At 46.4% G+C, this 18641-nt stretch overlaps 2 protein-coding genes across 2 annotated transcripts; both read left to right on the top strand.

Annotated features, from left to right (window-relative positions):
* Positions 1-6830: 6830 nt before the first annotated feature.
* LOC123092726 (probable E3 ubiquitin-protein ligase LUL2) lies at positions 6831-11154 on the top strand. Its single transcript, XM_044514546.1, has 3 exons — positions 6831-7774; positions 9713-10214; positions 10563-11154. Exons 1-3 carry the CDS (start codon positions 7242-7244, stop codon positions 10743-10745), a joined length of 1218 nt encoding a protein of 405 aa, XP_044370481.1. The 5' UTR covers positions 6831-7241; the 3' UTR covers positions 10746-11154.
* Positions 11155-13051: 1897 nt separating this feature from the next.
* LOC123092727 (chorismate synthase 2, chloroplastic) lies at positions 13052-17699 on the top strand. The gene is made up of 14 exons (XM_044514547.1): positions 13052-13192; positions 13645-13859; positions 14351-14501; positions 14640-14716; positions 14824-14882; positions 15100-15183; positions 15335-15427; positions 15886-15966; positions 16052-16183; positions 16361-16463; positions 16550-16644; positions 16742-16807; positions 17115-17199; positions 17285-17699. The coding sequence occupies exons 2-14, from the start codon at positions 13718-13720 to the stop codon at positions 17437-17439; spliced, it is 1323 nt and encodes a 440-aa protein (XP_044370482.1). The 5' UTR covers positions 13052-13192; positions 13645-13717; the 3' UTR covers positions 17440-17699.
* Positions 17700-18641: the final 942 nt, after the last annotated feature.

Genomic DNA, 18641 nt, shown 5'->3' on the forward strand with positions numbered 1-18641 from the left:
ACCGCTTCGGCACAGTCAAGCTCAACCATAATGGGCAGGTTCGTACGGTAAAGCGCAAGCTCCAGGCCCTCTCTGCACGCAGCCAGCTCTGCCTCAAGGCCATTATCACATGTAAGGAGCTGTCTACAAGCAGTATAGATGATGTTGCCTCTATCATCACGAAGAATCATACCACCCCCTGCCTCTCCGGTTGGAGGAACATGGCTGCCATATGTATTGAGCTTAGCCCACCCCGATGGAGGAGGGGTCCAGTGCAACTCCGGCTTGGAAACTTCCCTTGTGTGTATAACCGGGAGGCTATCATGCACCACCATTTTCCCTTTCTCCAAGTCGCCATGAGGGTGCTGATGGATACAAAGCAGAGATGTGATGTACCCATGGAGGAAACGGCGGGATGCTTCTGTTGGGGGTGGCGCCTTATCATGCGTGATCTCATTCCGCACATACCAAGCTCTCCACATGGTCATAAGGACAACCGTACGCGCTGTTTCAGACAGCGGCTCAAGGAGGGAGAATAGCCACTCCGGACCATTGTTGCATATAATATCCACCTCCGGGATTGGCCAATCCAAGGCCATGGCATGCCACAGTTCGCGAGCCAATGGGCACCTGCATAATGCATGGAACCCGTCCTCACGTTCCATACCACATAGGGGGCATATGTCAGTAAGCTCGAGGTGGCGAGAAAATTTGTTGGCCCAAGTAGCAAGCGAGTTGGACACAACTCTCCAAGCAAACACGCGTACCTTAGGGGGAGCAGGGCACCCCCATATGATCTTCCAGATGGCGTGATGACCATCCGGTGCCCTGCTCATGGCTGTCACCGATGAACATTCGCGCTCGTCCATGGCAAGGCGGTAGGCGGAGCGAACGGTAAAGATACCATTCTTCTCTGGGCTCCAGGCGATCATGTCGTTGGTGATGCGGGTTGACGTGCGGATGTTGGTGATGGTATGCACGTCCGCCGGTAGGAAGTGGCATTGTAGGAGGTCCAGCCGCCAAGCGCCAGACGCATCCAGGAGCTCTGCCACTCGTCGAAGCCTGCATGTTCCTTGCTGCGTGATCGGGCGCCCAGTCGGCTGCGTGGGCAGCCAACGGTCCCGCCAGATCCTGATGCTTTGTCCATCACCCACGCGCCAGACTAAGACCTTTTTCAAGAGCTCAAGCCCATACTGGATGGCCTGCCAAGGCGGGGATGCATTCCCGGGGAAGACCGTGTCCTCAAGATGCCCTTCCAGGTAGTATTTGGCTTTCAGTACCTGCGCACATAGACTGTTATGATTGATTAAGAGCCTCCGGGCCTGTCTGGCAAGGAGGGCTTGGTTAAAGAGACGGAAGTCTCTAAACCCCAGTCCTCCCTTCATTTTCCGTTGTTGAATCTTTGGCCACGCAGTCCAGTGAGTTTTCCGTTTGCCCTCTACAGAGCCCCACAAAAAATTACGGACCATCCTATTCAAATCATCGCAGACTGACATTGATAGCTTGAAAACACCCATAATATATGTAGGAAACGCCTATGCAACTGCTTTAATCATGGTTTCTTTGCCGACAAGGAAGAGTGTGTCACCCCAAGCAATAATCTTTTTCAAAAGGCGAGACTGCAAATTCTGAAATTTACCTTTGTTTATACGACCATCTGGGACAGGGAGGCCTAGGTATTTCTTCTCAAACGTGTCCAAGTCCACATGCAAAACAGACCGGATCCTTTCCTGTTTGGTGGCGGCGCATGAATTGCCAAACAAGAGGTTGCACTTGGCCGGATTTATATACTGCCCTATAGCACGCTCATATGAGTGTAGCACTTCACACACTTTGGTTGCTTGTTCCTCGACTACTTTAAAAACAACAGTATATCATCTGCAAATAACAAATGAGAAATGTACGGCGCTCTACGACAAACCTCAATGGAGCTAAGTCTCCTTTCATCTCGCTCTCCTTTAACAACGCAGAGAGACCGTCAGCCACAAAGAGAAACAAAAACGGGAAGAGAGGATCACCTTGCCGAAGTCCACACGACGGTGCGAACGAGTTCAAGAGGGTTCTATTAAATTTAACTGTGTATCTCACCGAGGTGACGCATGTCATGATCCAGTCCACCCAACGACGAGCAAAACCCAACTTTATCATCATTCGCTCCAAGAAAATCCAATCCACCCTATCATATGCTTTGGAGAGGTCAAGTTTATAGGCACAAAAACTGTTTTCTGGCTTCTTCTCATGCTGAATGGAATAAATGCACTCAAAGGCCACCAATGCATTATCAGTAATCATCCGCCCAGGGACGAAGGCACTCTACTCTGGCGAAATAATTTCATCCAAAATGGGGCGGAGCCGGTTAACCAAACATTTAGCCACAACCTTGTATATGACATTGCACAAGCTTATTGGTCTCTATTCTGTCAGCCGCTCTGGTTTGTCTACCTTCGGGATAAGAACAATGGAAGTGTCGTTGACCCCCTCAGGCATTCTTCTAGAACTGAAAAACTCATTCACCCATGCAATAACCTGCTCTCGCATGACATCCCAGTTCCTCTGGAAAAAACGCGCGGGAAATCCATCCGGCCCCGGCGCTTTGAGAGGTCCAATCTGAAAAAGAGCGTCCGATATCTCCTTATCCGTGAAGTCTGCACACATACCATCATTCATATTGTCAGTCACACGAGTATTAATCAAAGCAATTACCGGGTCCACACAGAGTGTAGTGTCGGCTATAAAAAGCTTAGTGAAGTACGATGTTGCCATGGACGCCATAATATCGTGGTCCGTTTGGACCACTCATGCCTCGTCCACAAGCGACTTAATGCGGTTTTTTCGAGCCCGCCACACCGCTTTCCGATGGAAGAACCATGTGTTTCGGTCGCCCTCCCTAAGCCAGGCGACCCAGGATCTCTGCATCCAAAGCATCTCTTTCCTATACAGGAGCTCGTTCATCCTGTCAGTGGCCTCCCGAATCTCCTTCTTGTCTGCATTCATAGACATAAGCTCTTCCAAGCGGGTACGAGATTTGTTAATTTCTTTAATAACATTGCCAAACTTTTTACGGCTCCAGTCCTGCAATTTTCTCATCATAGTACCCAGGCCGCCGCAATATCACCCAGGTTAAGCAAGGAACCCAAATATGCCTAAGTATTCATAATTACCTCAGGGAGGGACGGATCCCTCTCCCACATCACCTCATATTGTCGGCAGCGCCTGCCAGACTACTGCACGGGCTCCTCGAGAACGCATCGTAGCAGGATGGCAAAGTGGTCTGAACTCGGTGCCACAAGGTGCTGCACCTTGGCCTCAGAGAACATGTCACACCAAGTGTTGTTAGCCACGACACGATCAAGTCGAACTTAACATTTGCCCGCCCCGCACGACGATTATCATAAGTGTAAGGCAGGCCTGCAAAACCGAGATCACCCAAACCACAAACCTCAAGAACATCACGAAAATCAATCATCTGACCTGCCGAGAATGGCGTTTTGGAGAAATGCTCGAAGCTCCACATGGCCTCGTTAAAGTCACCAGCCACGACCCAAGGCATATCAGCTTGCTGGTGAAGGTCACGGAGGAGGGACCACATGTGATGACGGTCCTCCGTCCGTGGCTCGCCGTAGACGCAGGTAAGCCTCCAGGGTGGCTCACCCTCCGCCGCAGTCACATACGCATCAAATATCTTTCATTAATATATTTTACATCGACGATCAGCGACTCATGCCAGTACAAAGCAAGGCCACCACTACGACCAACGCTATCACAAGCATCAAAACCACTTAAGCCTAACCGAGCACGGTACCTCTTCATTTTATTTTTTGGCTGCCTAGTTTCACAAAGAAAAACGATACTAGGGGAGTGAGCCTGGACAAGACTCACGAGATCACGAACTGTTCAGGGGTTCCCTGCCCCCCGGCAGTTCCAACTTAAAATATTCATTGCTCCTGACGGGGCTCTGTTGGCCCCGTCAGTTCACCGACGGCCCCTGGGTCGGTTGCCTCCATAGTGCTCGCCTCTATCTGCGTCTCCTGGCTCATGGACGCCCCTCCATCCACAAACTGTATGTCTTGTCCGCCCTCCGTTCTTTTTTTTTGGGTGAACGTGCATATATGTTGGCTGTTGTAGCTGCATGTTGTTTCTCAGCCATACCCTTGCTGCAACCCGACATGGACTTCCTTAGTTCAGCCAACAACTCATCAATAGATGGGTTACCCGTTGCATGATCAACAGCATACTCCTCTGCCGCACCCGCCGTCTTTATCTGGTTCCCAATCGCCAGTGTTTGCAGCCGCGGATTGAGACACCCAGCAGCTAAAAAAAACTTGTTGCTAAAAACACTTTAAAGTTAGCTCCTGGGCGTCATATATGGTTGCTAGAACCACCTGATTATGTAAACTTCAGTATTGGTTAATAAAGATCAAGCGGTTGTTCTCAAAAAGAAAAACTCCTTTTGCCTTCGAGAAACTGCTCGACAGGTAAGGAAAGAAGGACCGAAGCAGCATCGTGCAGTGAAGCTTTGGCTTGGGTTAGGAACCTTCATTGTTTCTTTGTTTTTCTGTCGATGTAGAGGAGGAGGCAGACTCCTCTACTCTTTTTAGTTCTCACACAACGTCTCTCGTCAACAGATACGTCCCTACTTACGGATATCCAGCTACAATTATTAGTATTATTTTCTTACAATTATCACATATGGGTGTGGGTAGTAACTCGTGCCTATGGATATCCTGGCGCACCAACAAATGAACGGACAAATAATTCTTAAAAAAGATGAACGAACAAATAATAAGTATGGACTGGACCTCAAGAAGCTCTGCCCGGATAAACCCGTCCCACTTATTTAGACCCCTCCCAATGCATAGGTGCTAAAGTGGGGTGCTAAGTGCATTAAAATGCTTAGCAACTAATGACCCCAATGCATCGGTGCTTAAATTTTGTAGCTAAGCCTTCTCTATTTAATTGTTTAGTAATAAAACTCCTTCATGTATTGGTTGGTACTCCCTCCGTCTAGGTGTGTAAGTCATCTTACGAAAACCAAATATTCTCAAAACACTTAGGCGCGGTGCATTAAATTCTACCTCGTTTCTTGTTTCTTGAAATATCAACCAATAAGAGATGCGGGGTGTGCATTCTTTTAATGACTTGAGACTATCAAACACGACATGCAGTGGTCAGTTCATTGCATGCAATGCTATTAATTACCAAATGAACATTAAGTACTCTCGTTTTCCCCTCCTCCTTGGTCACGGTGCATAACCTAAGATGACTTACTCATCTAGACGGAGGGAGTAGTCTTTTTTGTCTAGGTTCACGTGTTTAGCATTGGTTCTTATTGGGTCACCATAATGCTCTCTCTTCTCTTTAATTGATGTGCCACGTTATTTTTCTGCCTATAGGCCCTTCCCAGTGATCCATGGTGTACATGTGCTAAGGATGCCACGTAGGTAATAAAGTGATGTGGCAAAACAATTAAAGAAGAGAGAGAGCATTATGGTGACCCGAGAAGGAAATGGTGCTAAGCGCGTGGACCTATGCAAAATGACTATCAACCAATGGATGATGGAGTTTAATTATTAAACAATTCAATGAGGGAAGCTTAGCTACAAAAGTTAAGCACCAATGCATTAGGAAGACTAGTTGCTAAGGTTTTAAATGCACTTAGCACCTCATGTAAGCACCAATGCATTTGAAGTAGCCTTACACAACGTCTCTGGCCTACAAATACAAATGTTTTCTCCAGCTTCATCCACGGTCTCGTTTGTCGTGGAAGGTTGAGATCGAGGCGCGGCGTATTCTCCATCTCGAGATGATCAACAAGCCTGGCATTTGGTACGTACTGATCGGTGATGCCTCACGATGGATCGGCTTTGGGGTCCAGGCGTTGTCCCGGGCTCCCGGCCAGCTGCGGTCGCGTCGGATAGCAAGTGTTTATCTAGTCAAGTAGGGACGCATGCCCACTTTGGACGCTAACCAAGCGAGCAAGTAAATGAGTGCGACGACGGAAAGGGTGTCGCCAATTAGAGGAGCACCCACATTTTCAGGCTTAAATCAACCATCACATCGACCACACCGAGGGAAGGCCACTGACAGTACCGTTCGTCTGTTGCGCGAAGCTCGCTCAATTATTGCATCTGTATCGTGCACGCCTTTCATTTTGGCCATCCATTCAAGGGAGCCGTGCGATTGTAGAAAGCTTTATTATTCCAAACAAACCGAACAAGGTATAAATGTATTATTGTTTCTTTGTCATTAGTCGAACGGAAAAAAGGCCACTAGCAAAAGCGGAGCAGCGACACCTCTGGTTAGGCTCGGCTCAAACCTGACCACTACCACTACCGCCTCCTCCCACTACAAGAACCTCTTTCCCAGAAAGCTTTATTAACAAAAGGGCGGGGAAGGAATATAAGAATTGTTGCCACTTTGACAACAAGCCCCTCCGTCTCCAACCCCGCAAAAACAGCCAATGATGCATCGGTCGTCGCCATTTCACTGCAATTTCAAACGGCTTTTTACACGTGCGGCCGGGAGTTTACCGTGCGGCTTGGAGCCACTCCACACCACTATTACTCGCACTTGCTTGCATGCTGGAAACGAGACCAGTGAGTGACTCTGGTTCGCCGGCCGCGCGACCGTACCGAAAATAGGCCATCACTCCCTCACCGCCAAATCCAGAGCTCCGCGCACTGGTCGTCGCACATTCACCTCACGTGTGGGGTGAAAAGCCTCGCCCCGCCGCTGGTTTCGCGCCCGCACGCCGCGCACAAGCCCCGCGTGGCCGGCGGGCGATTCGGGGGGAGTTAAAGGGGCTGGGGGTGTGATATGATAACAACCATAGCTGTAACCACCGAGGCCGAGGGGGGAAAGAAAAGAGACGATAGTGGTGTGCTTTACGCGCAACCTTCCATTATAGCCCCAAAAATACGACACAGACGAGAAAGCAAAGAAGTGTGAGCGCGCCGGCAAGCGCTCCCTCCCTCCCCTCCCCTCCCCTCCCCCGATCGAATCGATCGTGTTCGATTTCGATCCGCGAGGGGGGAATCGATCGGGGGTTCGTTCCAATTCCGTCGCGCCGCTTCTTCCGATCCTCGGAGGCGGCGTGCGTCCTCTTTTTCTTTGGATTCTTGGGTTTTCTGGGGACGTTGTTGGGAGGAGAGGAATTGGGAGGAGGGCGAGGCTCCTCCAATTTTGATGCTCCAGGGCCTCGAGATCCGAGCCTGACCGCGTCTCCCCGGGTTCGCAGCGGGTGATCTGCGCGCGCGGGAGCTATGGGCAACGCGGGCAGCAACGGCGGGGGAGGCGGCCCTGGCCACCGCCGCCGGAGCTCCGGCCACGGCCACGGCCACCACCACCAGGCGCCGCCGCCCCCGCAGCAGCCGGAGGCCGCGCCCAACCGCTACGTCTTCGCCGCCGCCACGCCCTACCCGCCCCAGTACCCCAACCCCAACCCGCCGCAGTACTACCCGCAGTACGGGAACTACTACCCGCCGCCGCCGCCGTCCGTGCAGGTGCCCCTCCCGGCGCCCTATGACCACCACCACAGGGGCGCCGCGCCGCCGCCCAACGTGCCCCCCACCGAGTTCCCGCCCTCCGTCCACTCCCACCACTACCCCGGCTGGGCCGGGCGGTACCCTTACGGGCTCCAGCCGCCCATGCCCACGCCCTACGTCGAGCACCAGAAGGCCGTTACCATCCGCAACGACGTCAACCTCAAGAAGGAGACGCTCCGGATTGAGCCTGATGAAGGCTGTCCCGGTTGCTTCCTCGTCGCCTTCACCTTCGATGCCACCGTCGCTGGAAGGTGAATCTTTCTTCCTTCTCTTAAATCTTTATATGTATATTTGTGCCGTTATATGTATGCCGGCAGCTAGCTGCCAGTGGCCAGGAGCAGGATTTGTGTGGAAGATGTTCTTGTTTGCATGGATTCGTTTTGTATGTCGACGTTGATGCTTCGAGGAATTAGTCTCTGTCTCTGATGATGGTGATGCTTTCACTTGCTTGAGGTCAAGGGCGGTATTTGTCTATTTCAGCGATCTTTGACCTCCATTTGTTTGTTGATTGACGATTCCCTCTATTGATAAAAAAAAAGGAAATTAGTAAAAACCATACATAAAAACTTTTTTGTCTACAAAAGTATTACCTGAGGACACTAACATGCTTATAAGGACGAGCTCAGTCATCTATTGCAGTATCCTTGATACCCTGGTCCTTGCAAATAATTCTTCTTCAATAGCCAGAAAGCCAGCTATAGCATTATATGCATGTTTTATTCATTATTAGATTGTTCTCAGAAGTCTTTAGTAAAAACTCTGTGATCGAGAATACGGTAATGAGGATGAAGTTTCAATGATCTACAGTTGCCATACAGTTTGATCCCTTGCCAACTGTTAAACTTTAGTAGTGGTGTGTCTGTACTCTGGAGGCAGAACACTACTCCCTCTGTAAAGAAATACTCCCCCCGTCCAAAAATTCTTGTCTTAGATTTGTCTAAATACGGATGTATCAAGTCACGTTTTAGTATTAGGTACATCTGTATCTAGACAAATTTAAGACAAGAATTTTGGGACGGAGGGAGTATCAGAGCATTTAGATCACTAAAGTAGTGATCTAAGCGCTCTTAAATTTCTTTACAGAGGGACTACATATTTGGGTTCCTGCCTGGTCAAACCATATTTTTGCATTGATTGTGAGACTTACACAGGATGCTCGCTCCATTGCATTGTTAACACAAGTGTTACTTATGCCCTATTCTCTGAGATGGCCTAGTCAACGATAGATATTATGTATATTATCCCCACTCATTCTTCCCTGCATTACTTTCTGCTCAGTTGTTACTGTAGGCATATATTTTATTCTCTAAACCAACATGTTTCCATCATTGGAGTTATGTTTGGAACTGTTAAGGTCTTCATCCCCAGTACCATTTTCCCTATTTCATCATCATTTTTGTAACACATTCACTCTTGGTTGAATAATCTGTCTGTGACCAGATGTTTGTACCAAGCAAGTCTTTCTTTCTAGTTTATTTGAAATTGATGTGTTCTCATTATGAGCCACCAAAAAGAATTCTTGGAATTTCAGTTCTACCAAGTTGTCGATACCGTTCCGTGATAAAGCATGCATCTTGCTACATTTTTCTTAAAGATAATTTTAAGGCCTCCTTTGCTTTGTAGGAATTCTATAGGATACAATATCTGAAGAAAAAAATTCTATAGATCCCTTTGATTTGTAGGAATGGAGTCCGATTCCTATGTAGGATTGGTTCCTATCCTTTACATTTCAAAGGAAAAAAACATTAGCTCAGACCTATTGGAAAAATTCTTATCCTATGAACCAAGTGACATCTCTTTTCCTATAGGAACTGAGATGCATGTCATCTCATTTCCTGTGACTTCCCTATTCCTATGATTTTCCTATCCTATGACCAAAGGATGGCTAAGTGTAATAGGTTGCGAAATCGCTAATGGTGAAATATGTATTGAAATTAAATTTGTTTATTCTGGGATAACTATACGAAGCACACTGTACTTATCCTTCCTGCAAATATGATACCGGTATGTTTGTAGAGGATTTTGGTGTTTTGTGCTAGAGCTGTATTGCTATTTAATACGTAGTATTGTTGTACTTTCATGTTGTATGACTAAAGCATTAGAGCTTCCTTAATACAGACAAAAGAAGTCTTATTCTTTCTGTAATGTTAGGTGATTTACCATTCTTCTTAATCTACTTCCTTGAACAGCATGACTGTCTACTTCTTTGCAAAGGAAGAGCTCAATTGCAATCTAACAGCAATGAAGCCAGACTTGATTAAGCCTGTTACTGTTAGCTTCAAAGAGGGTCTTGGCCAAAAGTTTAGGCAACCTTCTGGGACGGGAATTGACTTCTCAGCGTTTGAGGACTCTGAGTTGTTGAAACAGGGGGGAATGGAAATATATCCACTTGCAGTTAAAGCTGAAACAACACTGTCTGCTGATCAACCATCGGAGGGGGAAGACCAGAAGCCAAAAACTCCAAACTCGCAGATCACACAGGCTGTGTTTGAAAAGAAAGAAAGTGGCGACTATCAAGTACGAGTTGTTAGTCAGATCCTTTGGGTGAATGGCACCAGGTATGAATTGCAGGAAATATATGGGATAGGAAACTCTGTGGAAGGGGACACTGATGCAAATGATCCTGGGAAAGAATGTGTCATCTGCCTCTCAGAACCTAGGGATACTACTGTCCTTCCATGTAGGCATATGGTAAGTCTCAAATCTATAAATATAGAAGCTTATTTGTGAATATCTACGTTTGAAGTTTTTTTTCTTGCCGATATCTACGTTTGAAGTTAATTAAGCTATAATGCTGCAGTTATGTATTCTCCAAAAAATATGAATTGCAGAGATTTAGTCTGTTATTACACTTGTAATATACAGTTTTGTTTACCGAGTGTGATCTTGAATATTTCATATTCTATTTACTGATCCAGAAAAATCTACTACGAAGTACAATAATTCACTGATTGCTGTCCATTTCCAGTGCTATGAGCTGTTTGGTAACTGATTCTGTACTAGCATCTCTAGTAACTGACACTGGATATTTTGCTGCAGTGTATGTGCAGCGAGTGCGCCAAGGTCTTGAGGTACCAGACCACCAGGTGCCCCATCTGCCGTCAGCCGGTCGAGCGGCTGCTGGAGATCAAAGTTAACAACAAAGCCGAAGAGCCGCCCCAGCAGACGTCCCAATCGCCTCCGCTACCTCCACCCCCTGCTCTGCATCAGGAAGAGGTGTAGCTGCAGCCTATCACGAACAGCATAAAAACACTATATGCTTCTAGATTGCGGCCTTCGGGCCTTCTCCCCCTGCAGGGTGCTCACTTCGTTTGAGCATACGGGATGTAACTGTTAAACTCGCCTCGGTTACCTGTAGTGTATGTAAAGCATGTTGTAAAGCTTCTGGCATCACGAAGCGGCTCGCCGGCTCCGGCGGGGGGGCCGGCCGATGCCAAGATGAGGACATGTGATAAGTTCATGCGTGTGCTGTTGGCTAGCTGAAGAAGTTGCAGCAGGGTTGGGGGTGTGCCTCGTGCCTGCCTGGTTTCCTCTGTCGGGGGAGGGGGGAAAGAGGCTCAGAAGGTGCCTCCAGATTTGTACAAAGTCTCGTATTTCTATCGTATCATAAATTTACCTTGAGGTTGTCACATTTCTCTTCTCTGGGTTCTCTGTTTGTGGCTGATGAGTTATGATAATTCCACTTGTGTGCGAATGGAGTATATTTTATCTGTCGTTGGCATCGCGTGCTGCCGTGCTCCAACTTATTTTCCTGTTGTTTGCTCAAACTTAACGTGTGATAAACGAGGAACACAAAGTCACCAACCCTCTCCACGAGCATCATCTGACTGGTGTCATGTTCGATTTGTGATGAATCGTTATTCTTTTTGTGAAAGCTCATTTGATCGTTACGTTGTCTCTTCTTTTAGGCCTTTTCCGGTTCACAGGATATAGAAATATTATAGGACTAGGGAAACTATAAGGCACCTTTGCTTCATAGAATATGAATAATATAGGAATAGAAAATTCATAGGAAGTGAGATGACGTGCATCTCAACTCCTATAAAGAAATAGATGTCTGTGATGCATACGATAAGAATTTTTCATTGAATCAATTCCTACGAACCAAAGGGATCCAAAGAATTTTTTTCCTACAAAATTCATATGTCATGTGATGCATATGATAAGAATAAAATTCCTACGGACGAAAGGAGGTCTAAGAAGTGAGATGCATTGTAACTCAAATTCTATGAACGGCGATAGAAAAACAGTTTTGCTAGAACTCATCTAAATGGGATATAATTTGGTCTCATTCACCTTTTATAGCCATTGGATGTGACGCTATAAAATGTATGTATGCTGACGTGGGTTGTATCTGTTCTTGTTTTCTTCTATGAGCTAATATTTCTTGTTCTTTGAAGTACGGCAGATAGGAAACAATCATGTATAGAAATGCGATTCTATTCTGCAAACAAGGTGACTCTTAAGGAAAATTTTCATACAAAAATTATATCATGTAGAATTCTTACAAAATTCATGTAAACCAAAGAGGCCTTAGAATAATGATCCAGCTTATCGATTTATTCATTGAAAAAGTGCAATGGATCAAATAACTGAAACTATTAAGGACAAAGATCAAGTGAAACCATTTCCACCAAACGGCCAAATAAGCAACCGCTCCTGCATAACCTCCTACCTAGTTTTATCCTTTTTCTTATCTCCTCTAGTCATTTCTTCATGGTAGATTTTATTTCTCATCCACTCCCGCTCCTTGCGCATGGACTTCTCTGCCCCCACACCACTCTCATCTTCCTTCGCCCAAGGGTGCAGAGCTCGTTCGCATGGATGACCTGAGCGGTATGAGCTCACAATGGAGCTCGGAACAAGGACTCTTATCCGGCTAGGCAGATTTGGGGGCGTGAGTCCAAAGACAAGAAGGTCGAGTGCCTCAAATGTTGGCTGAAAACAGTTCTGTGACCAGCCGATTCTAACTAAACCAATCAAGATCCAACGGATCCCCGGGCGGCTTCTAGCCCAGGCCAATGGACTGTTTATCCTCTTCCTCCGATTGTCGCCGATCCAGCCCAGGCCGAACCGCCTGTGGTCGGCAGCACTCCTGTGGCAACCTCGCCGCCCCGCCCTTTCCCCAACCACCACCACCGTCATGCTGCTGCCGCCCCCGGTCATCCCTCTAACTCCGACATTGAGCAGATTTTCTCCTACGAACATGCACCCCCCGCCCCCATGTAAGATAGATTGCCGGTGAGCCTGCCACCGTAAGATAGATCGGTGACAAGCCTGCCACCCTACCACCCTAAGATAGATCGACGACAGCTACTCCTTCCTTCTTTCCCTCCGGCGAGCCCGCTTCTTCTTCAAAAAATCAACCGACCCAGATAGTAAATTCGGCGGAAAAAAAAACTTTGTGAAAAAAAACTTACACCGTACAGACTAGCCACACATGTTTTTTTTTTCATTGCAACGTACAGACATGTGTGCTAGTATTGTGAAAAAAAAAAACTTTGTGTTGTGTTTAGCGAGTCAATCCCCTCACCAACCCGCACCGGACCCGGGGGGCTCCGGTCTCGTCGTCGTAGGTGCGGCAAACACCACGAAACCAAACCAGACCACCAGACCCGAGCCGCCGGAGCGAGGGGTAGGTAGGTGGCGCCTCTCCGTCGCGTATTTAGGGTGCATTTGGATGACAGCCAAAATTTACCATACCAATATTTTGGCTCGCCCATAGGAATTGGTGGCCGTTTGGACTGTTGCCAAGAAATTGGCGCGCCAACCACAACCGGCGTCCGCCTATGTAAATTTGGCCAACGCGTTGGCGAGACCAGGGCGTGGAAAACCTCCGCCAAAACATTGGCAGCCCGTTTTGTCCCCCTGTCTCAATGGGTCCCAGGTGCTGTTTAATTTTTTATTACAGTATATGATGCATGCAGCAAGGGAGCAGGCACTTTTGGCAGTAATTAGTTAATGGGACCCTCACACTATTAGCATGCCCATGTAGGGTAGGAATTTCGGATGGCTACAATCCAAATGATGCTAATTTACCAAAATTTTGGTCATGACCTTGCATTGGTCATACCAAAAATTTGGTGTGGCTAGCTTGGGCACAAACCAAACAGCCCCTTAGAGTCCACCCCTCCCCTTCCTCCTCTGTTCCGCCTCACCAACCGAAACCAAACCAACCAATCTACCCCTCTCCAATGGCAGCCGCGCCCACGTCGCACCACCTCGCCGCCGGGGCGCCCTGGAGCTCCCTCCCCCGCGGCGGGTTCAGGGCGCTCACGGACTCCGCCCCCGCCTCTGTCCGCTTCTCCGTCGGTCGCCGCCGCGCCGCCCGCCTAGGTCCGTCCCGTTGCCCCGCACCTCCTCGATTCCCGTCGTTAGAACGCGCTTCGCCGTGTCTGCTCCGTTTATGGGGTCGGGGGTAACTGGTTGGTTGCCTTAAGGCGAGCTTAGGATTGCTTGGTCTGCTGCTGCCTGAGAGTATAGTATGGCCGTCGTTGGTGGCATGGAGAAGAGGGTTTGTGAGCCGTCTTTCTGATACCATTTACGGGAACCTTATTTCCGCGATCGCAATTTCAAAGATCATAGTTCGTTTGGCCATATCACCCATAGCTCAGTACAGGTTCACTGTTGCATCTCTATTGGTGTTTTGAGATCTCAGGGGTTGTGACAGCACCTAGTTCCAATGCTGATGTTTTTTGTATCCTGAATTTGTACGTTCTATGTAAATTCTGAGATGCTCTGCATGGCAGCATAACTGCACTTCTGTTTGAACTAGAACCGTACAAGAGCTAACTCTGACAAGTGTTGCTTCGTAAATTGGAGAACAGAGGTGAAGGCGGCTGGAAATATCTTCGGTGACTACTTCCAGGTTGCAACTTATGGAGAGTCTCACGGAGGTGGTGTTGGCTGCGTTATCAGTGGTTGTCCACCCAGAATCCCACTCACCGAGGAAGACATGCAAGGAGACCTTGATCGAAGGTGTGCTTCAATATTTCATTAGTTTTCCAGCTGCTGCCGGAATTAGGATATTGCAAATGCATTCTGTTAACCTCTTGGAGATATAATCATTAGATATTCCCATGATGCAAACTAATATGAAGAGGTTGATTATCACAGGCGGCCAGGTCAGAGCAGAATAACAACCCCAAGGAAGGAGACCGATACTTGTAAAATTCTTTCAGGGACATATGAAGGTAGGGTACATTTCAAGACATGGGATATCCTTGGTGAATTTGATTTTCAAATAAGAATGCATTAGTTTGTGTCCGTTTTATGACAAGGCTGAATGTATTTTCTGCAGGAATGACCACTGGGACGCCGATTCATGTTTTTGTCCCAAACACGGATCAAAGAGGGGGTGTAAGTATCTAGTATAAGATTTTTAATACTCCCTCCGTTCACTTTTATAAGTCGTTTACAACAAAATTTGACCTGTTTTGCATGTTGTCTGAAATGTCTACAAGGCCTTATAAAAGTGAACAGAGGGAGTAACTATACTCATGGTAGCTAGACATTTGGAGGGGCAATAATTGCTGGCACTGACCCTTTTGTTTCACAATCATATTTGGTTCCACAGGATTACACTGAAATGGCTAAGGCGTACAGACCTTCCCATGCGGATTTGACTTATGACCTCAAGTACGGTGTTAGATCTGTTCAGGTACCTGTTGTCATACATATATAAGGTGTATAGTTCAGTTATCACACTGATGCACTAACTGCTGCAGCTTTTCTGCTACAACTTTACATGTGGGTGTTTTCTGTACTTGAATAGTTGAGTTAAAAAAAATTCTATGTGAACTGTATAATAGGGAGGTGGAAGGTCATCGGCAAGAGAAACCATTGGAAGGGTAGCTGCAGGAGCTGTTGCAAAGAAAATTCTTAAGCTGAAATGTGGAGTAGAGGTTTGGTCCTACTTGGCACTTACTTTTTTTTAACTATTCCACATCTGTAACCAAGCCTTGTCACTCCCCTGGTTACTGCTTGATAAACAATATAGCCTGAAGAAAGAAAACTTGCATGTGGATACATCCTAAATATGTCGAAGCATTCAACTTTTGTCTTAATTAAATATTAGCATCGCTAGAATTTGCAAATAAGCAGTGGTTTTCCTGTTGGACGGCCCCTCTTTATTTTGCTTTTATTTCAGTTCTTGCTTGACCTAAATATGGCAACTCAGTTGTCTATGTACTTCGATCCATCTTGTATTCTGTTGCATAAAGCAATCTGTATCGTGCTGCAGTGAATACTGATTTATTTCACCATTTCATTCCCACGCAGAAGGGCAAATTTTGTGTGTGTGCCTCTCTCTCTTATAACTTGATTTTTCAGTACCTTATGGCGGAGAAATATTTGCCTGCAGATTCTAGCATTTGTTTCCAAAGTGCATCAAGTGGTACTTCCTGAAGACGCAGTTGATTATGAAACTCTTACCCTGGATCAGGTCCGTGGTTGCCACCCTTTTGACTAACATTACAGGATACTCTCAGTGATTTACTGGAATTTTTTTCTTGTTTTTTAATTTCCAGATAGAGAGCAACATTTGTAGATGTCCTGATCCAGAATATGCACAGAAGATGATTGATGCAATTGATAAAGTACGAGTTAATGGGAATTCGATTGGTGGGGTGGTCACATGCATTGCCAGAAATGTTCCTCGTGTAAGTAAGATTCTGTTATGTTGATTTTGGTGTGTTCCAGCGTAATGAACCAAATAAGGCCTCACTCTATTTTGTTCTCGGCTCATGATTATCATACATCATATTTGCTGCTTAATCATCATTGGCACAATTAGTAATAGTAACACATTGTCTTCTGCCTGCTGCTGTAATTTATAGGGGCTTGGCTCTCCTGTATTTGACAAACTTGAAGCTCTACTGGCAAAGGCTATGCTTTCTCTTCCTGCAAGCAAGGGGTTTGAGATCGGTAGTGGATTTGCAGGTAGGAAATTGGTTTGCGCAAAATTGGTTGTTGTGGGAGTGCCTCCTACTTTACAAATTGCCTGACTATTAGTAACTTGTTTCCAGGTACTGACCTAACTGGAAGTGAGCATAACGATGAGTTCTATATGGACGAGGCTGGAAATGTAAGAACACGAACCAATCGCTCGGGCGGTGTACAGGTATTTATCCTAGCACCCTGCTTTACTATTACAATGTTCATTTTCAATACTTAAAATCAGAAGTATGACACTTGATTGTTAATTTGTGTTCATGCAGGGAGGGATATCAAATGGTGAAACTATATACTTCAAAGTAGCTTTCAAGCCAACAGCAACTATTGGGGTAAGCCATTCCAGTGCAGAGAATTTCCTTTAAGAATCACAAAACAGAGAAATGTTATTGAAAGTGTAGCAACGTTCCATGGCATGTTTTTCTAATGATAAGAACTATGATATTAAGCTGTAACAACGTATAACCACTGCTATGTCAAGTATTAAACTCGTTAACAGCTATGAATATTCAAATGTTTATTTGGTGCAAAACATTTGGTTTCTTTCCGTTGGAGTATAGTAGGGCAACATTTCATTGCATGCTACCTGTGGTACATTTGTATAGTCATTCATCTGAGGTGTTAGTTTCATTTTCCCAGAAGAAGCAAAATACTGTAACAAGGGATCATGAGGATATCGAACTTCTGACAAGGGGTCGCCATGACCCATGTGTTGTCCCTCGGGGTAATGGATCCATCTAATATTCTACCTTGTGTTACGTCTATTGGTGTCCTATCACCTGATCCTTTCCCCATCATTGCTTCTGTAGCTGTTCCAATGGTGGAGACGATGGCTGCATTGGTCCTCATGGACCAGCTGATGGCACATGTTGCTCAGTGCGAGATGTTCCCGCTGAACCTCGCCCTACAAGAACCAATCGGCTCCGCAAACAGTACACCTGCGTTGGCACCAGATCTAGCATGATGCCCGCCTTGGAACGAGAAGGCCCTCTTACATATTCTTCTCCCTCTCTTTCATCTGCCACATTTCAGGGTTTTGCTAAGCAGTTTGCAGTTTTGTACCAAACCTGTATCCTAGAATATACATTGGATTAGTGTACACCAAGAGATCTGTTGATCACCGAAAATAAAAGTTTGCGGCGTGAACAGTTTGTTCTGGACAACCAGTCAATGTGAGCAATAGAACATTTCTCCACTTGTTGAAGATACTGACATTGTGTTTTCTATGTGCGCCAGTGTTGGCATGGATGGATGATACCAAAACATGATGCGCTTCTCTCGTGCTGTACCACAACAGATATTCTCTCGTGCTTGCACGTCAGTCTCTGTTCCCTGGCATGTGAAGCAGATGCGGTTTGGCGTCAGTTGAAATGCGATGTGTGTTTAATATACTCTATGTATGTATGCACTGAGAATATGATCATTTTTTAGATCTAAAAAACGGAGGAGATATATCGGATTGTTTGATGATGATTCGGTGCTTCTATATTGTCCTGCCTGCTCACGACAGCAGGCGATAGTTTGGACCATGACACGGGGTCGCTGTCAGTGACAACATTAATCTCCAAAGGCCTTTATTTGTCCCTGGTTGTGTATAATCGTGTTTTCTAAGCACGCATTTCTTGACTTTACACTTTGTGCTATGAAAGGGGTGTGTTGAGTTTGCATGAACAGAAGCAAAAGGATACAATTGGAAATAATGTGAAAAACCAGGAGAGGGACTTGTGAGGATAACAACCAAACACACTACTAGCGGATTACAGCTAACAATATGCTCTATTTTATTTGGCTTGATGGCTACAGCTACTAACAATGTTGAGTACTCAACAATGTTCTCTAGTACGATATTATTTGGGTTGGTAGTCGGTAAATTCCGTATCTTTCCCAAAACCTAAAAGCAAGTAAAGACGTTGACCAAGTACACAAGTTCTATTCCCCGCGCAAAGGAAGTATAGTCGAGTTATACTCCCATGATGCTTTTTATGCGTGGTATGGAATTAAGTTTCTTATGCAGGGTATGAAATTAAGTATTTGAATGTCCAAGGTCATGCAGGGAGTCGCCCCAATCCATTAACCCCCGGGTCGAACAGAGGCCCCCGCGTCGTCCTCCCCAGGGCGACTCGGGCGGCGGCGCATCTCGTCACCGCAGCGCCCCCCCCCCCACCG

The sequence above is a fragment of the Triticum aestivum genome, chromosome 4B, assembly GCF_018294505.1.
Source record: "Triticum aestivum cultivar Chinese Spring chromosome 4B, IWGSC CS RefSeq v2.1, whole genome shotgun sequence".
NCBI classification, from domain to species: domain Eukaryota; kingdom Viridiplantae; phylum Streptophyta; class Magnoliopsida; order Poales; family Poaceae; genus Triticum; species Triticum aestivum.

What these genes read in the sequence shown, in the direction of transcription:
- LOC123092726 (XM_044514546.1), top strand. Translation starts at nt 7,242, where the DNA reads ATGGGCAACGCGGGCAGCAACGGCGGGGGAGGCGGCCCTGGCCACCGC. An exon ending in GATGCCACCGTCGCTGGAAG is followed by an intron (nt 7,775 to 9,712) that starts GTGAATCTTTCT and finishes TTCCTTGAACAG; the next exon opens with CATGACTGTCTACTTCTTTG. An exon ending in TCCTTCCATGTAGGCATATG is followed by an intron (nt 10,215 to 10,562) that starts GTAAGTCTCAAA and finishes ATTTTGCTGCAG; the next exon opens with TGTATGTGCAGCGAGTGCGC.
- LOC123092727 (XM_044514547.1), top strand. Translation starts at nt 13,718, where the DNA reads ATGGCAGCCGCGCCCACGTCGCACCACCTCGCCGCCGGGGCGCCCTGG. An exon ending in ACGGTGTTAGATCTGTTCAG is followed by an intron (nt 15,184 to 15,334) that starts GTACCTGTTGTC and finishes ACTGTATAATAG; the next exon opens with GGAGGTGGAAGGTCATCGGC. An exon ending in AGCTGAAATGTGGAGTAGAG is followed by an intron (nt 15,428 to 15,885) that starts GTTTGGTCCTAC and finishes ATTTGCCTGCAG; the next exon opens with ATTCTAGCATTTGTTTCCAA.